The sequence below is a fragment of the Schistocerca nitens genome, chromosome 1 (assembly GCF_023898315.1).
Source record: "Schistocerca nitens isolate TAMUIC-IGC-003100 chromosome 1, iqSchNite1.1, whole genome shotgun sequence".
NCBI lineage: Eukaryota > Metazoa > Arthropoda > Insecta > Orthoptera > Acrididae > Schistocerca > Schistocerca nitens.
In genome coordinates, this window is record NC_064614.1 from 888918511 (window position 1) to 888931332 (window position 12822).

Genomic DNA, 12822 nt, shown 5'->3' on the forward strand with positions numbered 1-12822 from the left:
TCCATGCTACTCTATCCTGTGCAAGCTTCTTCATCGCCCAGTACATACTGCAACCTACATCCTTCTGAATCTGCGTGGTGTATTCATCTCTTGATATCCCTCTACGATTTTTACCCTCCATGTTGCCCTACAATGCTAAATTGGTGATCCCTTGATGCTTCAGAACATGTCCTACCAATCGATCCCTTCTTCTAGTCAAGTTTTGCCACAAACTTCTCTTCTCCCCAATCCTAATCAATACATCCTCATTAGTTATGTGATCTACCCGTCTAATCTTCAGCATTCTTCTGCACCACCACATTTCGAATGCTTTTATTCTCTTCTTGTCCAAACTATTTATTGTCCATGTTTCACTTCCATACATGGCTACACTCCATACAAATAATTTCAGAAACGACTTCCTGACACTTAAATCTATACTCGATGTTAACAAATTTCTCTTCTTCAGAAACGATTTCCTTGCCATTGCCCGTCTACATTTTATATACTCTCTACTTCAACCATCATCAGTTATTTTGCTCCCCAAATAGCAAAACTCCTTTACTACTTTAGGTGTCTCATTTCCTAATCTAATACCCTCAGCGTCTCCCGACCTAATTTGACTACATTCCATTATCCTCGTTTTGCTTTTGTTGATGTTCATCTTATATCCTCCTTTCAAGACGCTATCCATTCCGTTCAACTGCTCTTCCAAGTCTGTCTCTGACAGAATTACAATGTCATCGGCGAACCTCAAGGTTTTTATTTCTTCTCCATGGATTTTAATACCTACTCCGAATTTTTCTTTTGTTTCCTTCACTGCTTGTTCAATATACAGATTGAATAACATTGTGGAGAGGCTACAACCCTGTCTCACTCCCTTCCCAACCATTGCTTCCCTTTCATGCCCCTCAACTCTTATAACTGCCATTTGGTGTCTGTACAAATTGTAAATAGCCTTTCGTTCCCTGTATTTCACCCCTGCCACATTCAGAATCTGAAAGAGAGTATTCCATGTTAATATAGAGATCTATAATCCAAATTTTAAATAGCAAAGCATTTCCAGGAGCAAATGAGAACGGTTGCCACAGTTTATTAGTAACAAAATGTAGACAAAGTGAAGAAACTGGAGAAAGGTAGAAAATTATAGACATGGGACATGGATAATTTAAAACAACCAAATATAACTGGAATAGGTATAAAAAATACAATGCATGGGCAGTTCTGAAATTGAAATTGTGAAGACAGCAGAGAAACAAGTTGACAAAAACACAAGGTCCAGTAGGAAACCATGAATAACAGTCAAGATAATAAATATAATTAATGAAATGAGAAAATATAAAATTGCAATAAATGAAGCAGGCAAAAGTGAACACAGATGTCTAAAAAATGAGGCTATCATAGAAAGCGCAAATTGACAAAGCAGAATAACTAGAGGAGAAGTGCTAAGCTGCAGAGGCATGGATGACTGTATAAAAGGTAGATGTTGTATAAAGGAAATTTAAAGAAACTTTGAAGAAGAGAGAAGCTGATGTATGAACATTAAAAACTACGATAGTGGCACAGAACTACACAAAGAAGGCAAGGGTGCAAGGGGGAAGCAATACATAAGAACGTTATATAGAAGAAAGGAACTTGAAGACAGTGTTACGGAAAGGGACAGGGATGAAGTTGAGATAGGTGATGCAACACTGCGAGACAAACTTGAGAGATAACTGAAAGACCTAAGTCGAAAAAAGGCACCTGGAGTATATGATATTCCCTTAGAATCACTAAGATCCTTGCAACTATCAGCCATGACAATACTGTTCCACTTAGCACATAGCATATATGAGATGGGAGAAATATCCCAAGACTACAAGAAGAATGTAATAATCTTACTACCAAAAAGGCTGGTGCCAACAAATATAAGAATTATTGAATTATGAGTGTAGTAAGTAGGTGTCACCGGCTACTGACATGAATTATAAACAGAAGAATGAAACAAGTGGCAAGGAGATCAATTTGGATTCCAGAGAAATGTAGGAATATGTGCAATGACTTATCTTAGAAGATAGGTCAACGATAAGACTTTTCTGAAATCATTTGCTTGAGTGTAGCCTTACAGGGAAGTGAAATGTAGATGACAAACAATACAGAGAACAAAAGAGTAAAAGCTTTTGAAATGTGGTACTAAAGAAGAATGTTATAGATTAGATGGGCAGATTAACTAATGAAGAGGTACTAAATCAAATTGAGGAGAAAAGAACATTTAAGGCACAAATTCATTTCATGAATGGATAGTTTGATAGGACACAACTTGAGGAATCATGGAATAGTTAATTTGCTAAGGGAGGGAAGTGTGGGTGGTTATGAACTGTACACACAGACCAACACATGACTGCAACAAGCAAGTTAAAGTGTATGTGGGAGGGCGAATAAAATATAAATGGGAGTTTTGTTCCTGAGTATCAGCAGTTGGGCAAACTGGACACGCACTTCTAGTAGTCTTGGGTGGGACCATTAGGAGTGGGAGAGCCGTATGTTACATACTTCCAACAGCTTCGTCAGCAACACACGCAATGTCTGAACAACATGTGCACCCACTCCACTGTGCAAGGCATAATTACAAAATTTCTTGCTGATGAAGGAGTTCAAGCGACAGAAATTTTTTAGAGATTGACTGCAAAGTTTAGTGAACAAACATTGTCAAGGACACCTGTGTTTACCCGGCATAAAGAGTTGTATGGGACAAAAACATGTGGAAAATCAACAACACGAGCAACATCCTCGGACCAGCATCACAGACGAAAACATTCATGTGGTTTGAGGCATTCTTGAAGGCAATTGATGGTTGAGAGTATCAGAAATCGCAGCACAGGAATAAGCTATGGGAGATGTCAAGTGATCATCACAAATGACCTACAGTTCCATAAAATGTGCTCCAGATGGGTTCCTCAAATTCTGATAAAAAACCATAAGTTGAGATGTTTGGAGGCCTGAGAGGCTTACAGCACGGTTTGTGCAAGAAGGTGATGCATTTTTGAGTCGGACTGTTACCTGCGATGAAATGTGGGTCCACTACTACACTCTAAAATCCAAACAAGCCAGTAAAGAATGGTGGAGAAAAGGGGAGGAAGTCCCAGTGAGAGTCAAGACTTCACTGTCAGCTGGCAAGGTTCACCACAAAAGATGAGACCAATCAATTCGATGGGTAGTCCTCATCCACAGCAATGTCGGACCCCATACTCCATCTCTAACAGTCTCCAAAATACAGGAAATGCACTGGATTCAATGTGGTCATCCCCTTTACAACCCAGGCCTATCACCCTGCGATTTCCATTTGTTTCGACTGCCTAAGGACCTTACAAGTCGGCACCAATTTGAAGATTATGAAGGTATGAAGGAATTTGTGCACAACTGGTTCCAGACACAACCAGCTTCACACTACGATGCTCCAATGAAAAACCTTCCTTCTCACTAGAAAAAATGTGTCTCTAAAGCAGGAAACTATGTGGAAAAATAAATTGAAACTGGCTTTTGTTTTTCAATAAATTAATTTAAAAAAATAAAATCCCATTTATATTTGATTCACCCTCGTAGGTTGCGTTAATTATGTAGAGATGTAGAGACCTGCACATGATAGAATAATGTGGAGAGTGGCATGAAACCAGTATTCGTACTGAAGACCACAACAACAAATGCCTTTTACTACCTGCGTGACTGCATGCATATGAAATAACTGTACTTCTCAAATCCAGAAAATATTGAAAATAGACTGACTCATAACTTACAGAAAGGAAAAAAAGGTGGAAAGAAGCAGGCTTTCTCTTACTCCTAGCATTTGGTAAGTACAGTTCCTTTTTATATAGAAAAAGAGTTTTCTATATCAATAAAATACTGGTTCAATGTTATTTACGGCCACCATGTTTCTGTATTTGGTTCTTGGAAATAGTGCCAATGCTGTAGATGCTATTCTTTGTGGTCTCAGAACAAGTTATACAACGGTGATTGAATAACCGGGGTAGGAGGGGAGGGAGAGCAATCAGAGGGCATACAGAACCTTACTGGTAGCTGTCCTTACCACACACCCAGGGTTGCCACAAGTTTCCCCAAGTGAAATTCCCTGATGTTTCCCTGATTTTCAGACAAGTTTTAGCATTTTCCCTGATAAAAAAAATGTAAGGACTTCTGTATTTCTAAATGTGTGAGCAAAAATCTTAAGTTCTAACGTCAACATCTTGTGTAATGAACTGCTTTTACATGGAGAAAGAAGCCAAATGGTATATATGTTTCATCAAGACCACTGATGTTGTTTTATTTCAATAAAGCGAAACACATCTGGTGACAAAATACGTATTTTGTTGGAGTCTCAAGACAGATTTAAAATACCTTCACTGTTTTTAGAAACAACCCCAGAAAAAAGTAGACCTCTTGAAAGAAATGTATAAGGTGGGGAAGAGTTGTGTAAACCAACACTGTAGGTGACCATGAATAAAATGTTAGCTCTACTATGTTCATTATTGTTGGTTATTACCCACTGTGTTATGTCTATTATTCAACAGGTATTATGTGATTTTTATTTCAAGAAATACACGAGTACATAGCGTACAAACTGCCAGTGACTGCCACAATTTTCTTCTTCTTATTGTCCATAATTCCTAATATACTACTTTTGAAGTGCCAAAATGTACTAGAATAAATAAAATGTCTATAAAACGCCACATTGTACAATGTACTTGTGGTGAGACAGTTGCAATTCCTGAAATCCATCGCCTGTGGCCTCTGGCCTGCCGAGGAGCACCACAGTCCTGGGTCCATGGATAAACCGTGAAAATCTGCTGCATTATGCCACACACAGACAGATCCAGCTTGCGAGCAGATCGGTGAGACTAGATATGACAGGCAGGGGCTGCACATTAGTGGGAAACTATGTGCTTCGGATCAGAAAGCTCAATCCGTTAGAGATACCCACAGAAATGGCCTGAGGTTTTGGCCTGTCATGAAAGTTCACTCGTGTGGCCAGCTATTCTCTTGTCACAGACAACATGTTGATGAAATGAGACCGCGGTGATCACCCAGGCCACAGATGGCATGCGCAAATACGGTGAGAATCAATACTAATGAGCATAGGTAACAACTCACCATAAAGATGATCGCTGAATCACAGACAGGCACATTGAAATGATAATCTCACACTCACAAGTAAATTTTTGGCCATAGCCTTTGTCAGAAAACAAGAGCGAACACACATTCAATCAGACACACCTCATGCACGTATGATCATTGTCTCTGGCTGCTGCGGCAACAAGCTCTGAGAATCAAATACAAACAAACCACTCCTCACACCGCCCTGCCTCTAATTGGCAGCTGCTATACTAGCAGCAAGTAGTGGTGACAGCACTGACTGCTAGCTGAGAGGAGGGTGGGAAGGGGAGAAGCAATAAGAATGAAAGAGTCAGGAAATGGTGTACATACTCAGCCGTGCCCAGCCACCAATGAAGAATGGCATCTCAGTATACAAACAATTTCAGGCAACTGAGATAAAAATGAGATTTTTTCCAGTGTATTTTTTTTTTCTTCAAATTTCCCTGGTATGTTTGAAATTCCCTGATTTCCAGAACTTGTGGCAAACCCTGGCACCTTTTTCAAATGTAACAGGGAACGAAAGAAATGACAGTGGTAATAGAAGTACTTCCTGTCACACACTGCAAGGTGAACTGCTGAGTATAAATGTATACTCAGAGCTCCAAGTATGATTGTCTTCAATGAAAAGGGCTATTTGGTTATGGGATGTGGCTAATAACATTAGGTGGTTGGGTGGCAAATGGTCAATGTTATCTTGAAAGTTCACTGTGTAATTCCTCACAATTTAGCTGAAACTATGCAAGAGCTGGAGCTTTGGAAAATAAAAAATTGACATTGAGCAATTGACAGCATGGAGATGTCAATGTAAACATGTAATGGTTATAACAACAGATTATTCCTTCTCAGAGACAAGAGCTGATCACAAGTTTATAGGCTTCATTAACATACTACATATGGTGAAAGAGGAATCATTCACAGTTGTTTTTCCATGTCAAGTGGGGGGGGGGAATATATATATATATATATATATATATATATATATATATATATATATATATATATATATATATATATATATATTTGTTGTGGTCTTCAGTCCTGAGACTGGTTTGATGCAGCTCTCCATGCTACTCTATCCTGTGCAAGCTTCTTCATCTCCCAGTACCTACTGCAACCTACATCCTTCTGAATCTGCTTAGTGTATTCATCTCTTGGTCTCCCTCTACGATTTTTACCCTCCACGCTACCCTCCAATGCTAAATTTGTGATCCCTTGATGCCTCAAAACATGTCCTACCAACCGATCCCTTCTTCTAGTCAAGTTATGCCACAAACTTCTCTTCTCCCCAATCCTATTCAATACCTCCTCATTAGTTACGTGATCTACCCACCTTATCTTGAGCATTCTTCTGTAACACCACATTTCGAAAGCTTCTATTCTCTTCTTGTCCAAACTGGTTATCGTCCATGTTTCACTTCCATACATGGCTACACTCCATACAAATACTTTCAGAAACGACTTCCTGACACTTAAATCTATACTCGATGTTAACAAATTTCTCTTCTTCAGAAACGAGTTCCTTGCCATTGCCAGTCTACGTTTTATATCCTCTCTACTTCGACCATCATCAGTTATTTTACTCCCTAAATAGCAAAACTCCTTTACTACTTTAAGTGTCTCATTTCCTAATCTAATCCCCTCAGCATCACCCGATTTAATTTGACTACATTCCATTATCCTCGTTTTGCTTTTGTTGATGTTCATCTTATATCCTCCTTTCAAGACACTGTCCATTCCGTTCAACTGCTCTTCCAAGTCCTTTGCTGTCTCTGACAGAATTACAATGTCATCGGCGAACCTCAAAGTTTTTACTTCTTCTCCATGAATTTTAATACCTACTCCGAATTTTTCTTTTGTTTCCTTTACTGCTTGCTCAATATACAGATTGAATAACATCGGGGAGAGGCTACAACCCTGTCTCACTCCTTTCCCAACCACTGCTTCCCTTTCATGCCCCTCGACTCTTATAACTGCCATCTGGTTTCTGTACAAATTGTAAATAGCCTTTCGCTCCCTGTATTTTACCCCTGCTACCTTCAGAATTTGAAAGAGAGTATTCCAGTTAACGTTGTCAAAAGCTTTCTCTAAGTCTACAAAGGCTAGAAACGTAGGTTTGCCTTTTCTTAATCTTTCTTCTAAGATAAGTCGTAAGGTTAGTATTGCCTCACGTGTTCCAACATTTCCACGGAATCCAAACTGATCTTCCCCGAGGTCCGCTTCTACCAGTTTTTCCATTCGTCTGTAAAGAATTCGCGTTAGTATTTTGCAGCTGTGACTTATTAAACTGATAGTTCGGTAATTTTCACATCTGTAAACACCTGCTTTCTTTGGGATTGGAATTATTATATTCTTCTTGAAGTCTGTGGGTATTTCGCCTGTCTCATACATATTGCTCACCAGATGGTAGAGTTTTGTCATGACTGGCTCTCCCAAGGCCATCAGTAGTTCTAATGGAATGTTATCTATTCCCGGGGCCTTGTTTCGACTCAGGTCTTTCAGTGCTCTGTCAAACTCTTAACGCAGTATCTTATCTCCCATTTCATCTTCATCTACATCCTCTTCCACTTCCATAATACTGTCCTCAAGTACATCGCCCTTGTATAAACCCTCTATATACTCCTTCCACCTTTCTGCCTTCCCTTCTTTGCTTAGAACTGGGTTGCCATCTGAGCTCTTGATATTCATACAAGTGGTTCTCTTCTCTCCAAAGGTCTCTTTAATTTTCCTGTAGGCAGTATCTATCTTACCCCTAGTGAGACAAGCCTCTACATCTTTACATTTGTCCTCTAGCCATCCCTGCTTAGCCATTTTGCACTTTCTGTCGATCTCATTTTTGAGACGATTGTATTCCCTTTGGCCTGCTTCATTTACTGCATTTTTATATTTTCTCCTTTCATCAATTAAATTCAATATTTCTTCTGTTACCCAAGGATTTCTATTAGCCCTCGTCTTTTTACCTACTTGATCCTCTGCTGCCTTCACTACTTCATCCCTCAGAGCTACCCATTCTTCTTCTACTGTATTTCTTTCCCCCATTCCTGTCAATTGTTCCCTTATGCTCTCCCTGAAACTCTCTACAACCTCTGGTTCTTTCAGTTTATCCAGGTCCCATCTCCTTAAATTCCCACCTTTTTGCAGTTTCTTCAGTTTCAATCTGCAGTTCATAACCAATAGATTGTGGTCTGAATCCACATCTGCCCCTGGAAATGTCTTACAATTTAAAACCTGGTTCCTAAATCTCTGTCTTACCATTATATAATCTATCTGATACCTTTTAGTATCTCCAGGATTCTTCCAGGTATACAACCTTCTTTTATGATTCTTGAACCAAGTGTTAGCTATGATTAAGTAATGCTCTGTGCAAAATTCTACAAGGCGGCTTCCTCTTTCATTTCTTCCCCCCAATCCATATTCACCTACTATGTTTCCTTCTCTCCCTTTTCCTACTGACGAATTCCAGTCACCCATGACTATTAAATTTTCGTCTCCCTTCACTACCTGAATAATTTCTTTTATCTCATCATACATTTCATCAATTTCTTCATCATCTGCAGAGCTAGTTGGCATATGAACTTGTACTACTGTAGTAGGCCATGGGCTTTGTGTCTATCTTGGCCACAATAATGCGTTCACTATGCTGTTTGTAGTAGCTAACCCGCACTCCTATTTTTTTATTCATTATTAAACCTACTCCTGCATTACCCCTATTTGATTTTGTATTTATAACCCTGTAATCACCTGACCAAAAGTCTTGTTCCTCCTGCCACCGAACTTCACTAATTCCCACTATATCTAACTTTAACCTATCCATTTCCCTTTTTAAATTTTCTAACCTACCTGCCCGATTAAGGGATCTGACATACTGTATTTAAGCTCGTACAATTATGAAACCAAAATTTTGTCATTATTTCATGTCAACAAATTTAATTGCAATATGCAATATCATGAAAATCAGATTGAGTCACTCTTTTCTCCCCCAGTAATCACAAAATATACCAAATGACAAAAATTAACACTTCAGATCGTTAACCAAGCAATCCCAGTTCTTGCCTCTCACACGCCTCTTCTTCTTTCTCTCTCTTGATAGTTCACTTCTTACTCTCAAACACTCGATAGTTACTGACAAAAATGCCCTCATTCGTCTCTTGCACTGTCCTCCAGCATAAAAATGGAGCTATTTGAACACGACTTACGAATGTCTCATTCCAATGCAAGAGGAATGCCACATAATAGGTAGTTGTGATGTATACTGAGCCAGAGATTATGAGAATCGAACGTCAAAACAGGATATCTTTTTATATCTCAAGGAATAGTGATATTCTGACTTAGTAAGGAACAGCCAACAGTAGCTTGATCCACAACTGAGGCTGAATGCATGGCCAAGACCTCAGCATGTTAAGAGGCTCTATGGCTTCAGAGATCAAACAGTGAAATATCTCCACACCCCAAGAAGGATCCTGTCATATTACTGTGTCACAATAAGGCACCAATTGAATTGTCTAAGACTAATAGCTACAAGGTTCAAATTAAGTTTGTAAATACCAGAAAAGCCCAACTCACTGTAGTGGAACATATAACTTCAGACTGAATGCTGGCACACCTGACGACAAAATCTCGGGCAACACCTCGTCATCATCTGCTGCTAAAATGTTTTCCACTGCAAATATAGATTTTGAATTTTTGTTTTGTGCAGACATCTGCTAAAATGTGTTCCACTGCAAATATAGATTCTGAATTTTTGTTTTGTGCAGACATGATTCTAGTGAAGGTAAGAGAATTTAAAAACTTTGCCTCACTTGTTAAAGCATATTTTGCATTGCTTGGGTGTAATTATGGATGCTCTGACTTTTTTACTATGTGTAATATCTTGTACCAGAAGCTCTCCTGGTTAATGCGTGTGTAATTAATGTTTTCCTTCCAACCACTTATAAACTGCTCAGCTCATCACTTATAAACTGCTCAGCTCCCGTTGGTGTGCAAACATGTATCACACAGGGAATTGCTCGAACTTTGGATACGCCTGTGAGCACAGCGCATAAAATTCTACAGAACATCCTGCATTGCTACCCATACAAAATCTATACCTATATCTGTACCATAGTCTGCAAGCTACCTAACAGTGTGTATCAAAGAAAACTTTATGTACCACTAAAAATAAATATAAAAATATGTGGGGAGAGATAAAGGTGAAGTAGAAAGCAAATGGAGATCCGGTGTGAAAAGAGGCGAAAAGGGGTTGGTTGGAGCTGGGTTATGTTGATCCTGTGGTGAAATAGTGTAGGTAGAAAACGATGTGCATAAAGGTTAGGTGGTTGTGTTGCCGCCAAAACACGTTAAAGGGTGGAGAAATTCGGGAAAATTTCGAAAAAACTACGTGAGGATGTATTAAAAGTAGTGGTATGGTGGTGGCAGATTATGGAAATGAGGCTAACAATTGTCTGGTGGAGAAATAATAACGTTAAAACCTGTGGGAAGCGGCTAAAAATGATCGGTGATGTGAAAAAACGGAAATCGAAATAAAGCAAAAGTTATTAAAACTAGCCGAAAAGGTTGTTTAATAGCCGAAAGGAACTGTTTGTGAACTAGAAACGGTGGATTTTATAGCAGTAGCGGAAGAAAAAATTTTTTGGTTATGGTTTGGAGGTGGGTTACGTATTATTACGTATTGTTGAGTATATATCGGCGGGATAAAATTGTATAGTGGATTACGGTAAAAAGGAGAAGGTGAATACAAAGGGAAACTACAGGCAAAAACAGGAGGAGGAAATAAGACGACAGAAAAGACTTCGAAATGTAACAGTGACAATAACAAACGTCATTGTTGGGTTCAAATTAATGATATGAATATAACAGAGAGAAACATTCCATGTGGAAAAAATATATCTAAAAAGAAAGATGATGAGACTTACCAAATGAAAGTGCTGGCAGGTTGACAGACACACAAACGAACACAAACATACACACAAAATTCAAGCTTTCGCAACAAACTGTTGCCTCATCAGGAAAGAGGGAAGGAGAGGGAAAGACGAAAGGATGTGGGTTTTAAGGGAGAGGGTAAGGAGTCATTCCAATCCCGGGAGCGGAAAGACTTACCTTAGGGGGAAAAGGCGATGGATCGGATATGGTGTTTCGGCCACCTCTTCCAGCCACCATTGATGATTTGAAACGAGAAATAACAGCAGCTATCCAAACTGTTACGCCTGATATGCTACAGAGAGTGTGGAACGAGTTGGAGTATCGGGTTGATATTGCTCGTGTGTCTGGAGGGGGCCATATTGAACATCTCTGAACTTGTTTTTGAGTGAAAAAAAAACCTTTTTAAATACTCTTTGTAATGATGTATAACAGAAGGTTATATTATGTTTCTTTCATTAAATACACATTTTTAAAGTTGTGGTATTCTTTTTGAATCACCCTGTATAATTGTTTTGTACCTACTTGTATTAACTTGTGTGTTTTTGTGTGTGTGTGTGTGTGTGTGTGTGTGTGTGTGTGTGAGAGAGAGAGAGAGAGAGAGAGAGAGAGAGAGAGAGAGATATTACAGCGGTTGGTGTTATCCTTCAGTATAAACTCTTTTTTCCATCAGGCCCTAGTTTGGATCAATTAATACATAACATATTTCATGTTCATAAATTACAGCTTTCTGTTAGACCATGCTGAAGCCAACATTGTAAGAGAGCAGTCTGCAATTGTACTAACAAATCTGAGCAGCCATATACGAGGAAAAACATCAGCATCTATTACTGCCCTAAAACAGGTAAGTACCGAGTTCAGACTCTAAAGCAGTGCAGAATATCATTGTAGTTTCCTGGTGTCATCATTTCATTCATGCTGATAAAAATTATAACCATTGTATTCTGTATCCTGATCATTCCAAGCATAGTTTAAATTGTAAGCATATTGTTTTGGATTAATGACTTCTGTTTCCCCATTTCAGTACAGTCACTTAATAAATTGACAAATAACAGAATTTTTTTTTTAAAAAGAGTACTTTTGAAACTTATTCAGCTATAGTATATACCCCCAAGCATTTCAAAACCCATATGCACATGTAGCAGGATCTACATTGTTTTCAAGCTTCATGACAGGTTAAAAGTGTGTGCTGTACCTATATTCAAGCCCGGAATCTTACTGTTCATAGGCAGTGCTCTTTGTGATCCAAGCATGACTCATGACTTGCCCTCACAGCTTTAATTCCACTAGTATCTCTCTTGAACATTCCAAACTTCACAAAAGCTCACACATAAGAAAAAAAGCCTTATCTTTTTAAGCCTAGGCTGTAAGCCAATAATGCACTGAATGAATTAGACTCCTGCTCAAATTCATCAGTGTCACTCCATGTCAGAAACCACCTTTCTTTTTCATCAGTCACATGACCATTTTGATGCAGCCCACCACGAGTTCTTCTCCTGCACACACCTTTTCATCTCAGAGTAGCACTGGGTATGCACATAGATGAGAAGATTAACTGGGAGGACCATGTGGTGAGCTTAGCACTAAAACTAAATTCAGCTTGTTTTGTGCTTGGAATAATTTCAAGAGTTTGTAGTAATGACTGTACCAGATTAGTATATTTTGGCTATTTTCAGTCCATTGCATCCTATGGGATAGTATTCTGAGGAAAAACAAATTGTCGTCTAAATGAGATTTTCAAATTGCAAAAACGTGCTATTCGGATAATGACCCACAGCCCACCTCAAACACATTGTAGGCCCC

At 38.9% G+C, this 12822-nt stretch overlaps 1 protein-coding gene across 1 annotated transcript in view; it reads left to right on the top strand.

Annotated features, from left to right (window-relative positions):
* LOC126191621 (rotatin) overlaps positions 1-12822 on the top strand; it is a 378723-nt gene that overhangs the window by 242151 nt on the left and 123750 nt on the right. Inside the window, exon 21 of the mRNA XM_049932539.1 lies at positions 11746-11863. Within this exon, the coding sequence (XP_049788496.1) occupies positions 11746-11863 (118 nt within the window). The remainder of the gene's footprint in view (positions 1-11745; positions 11864-12822) is intronic.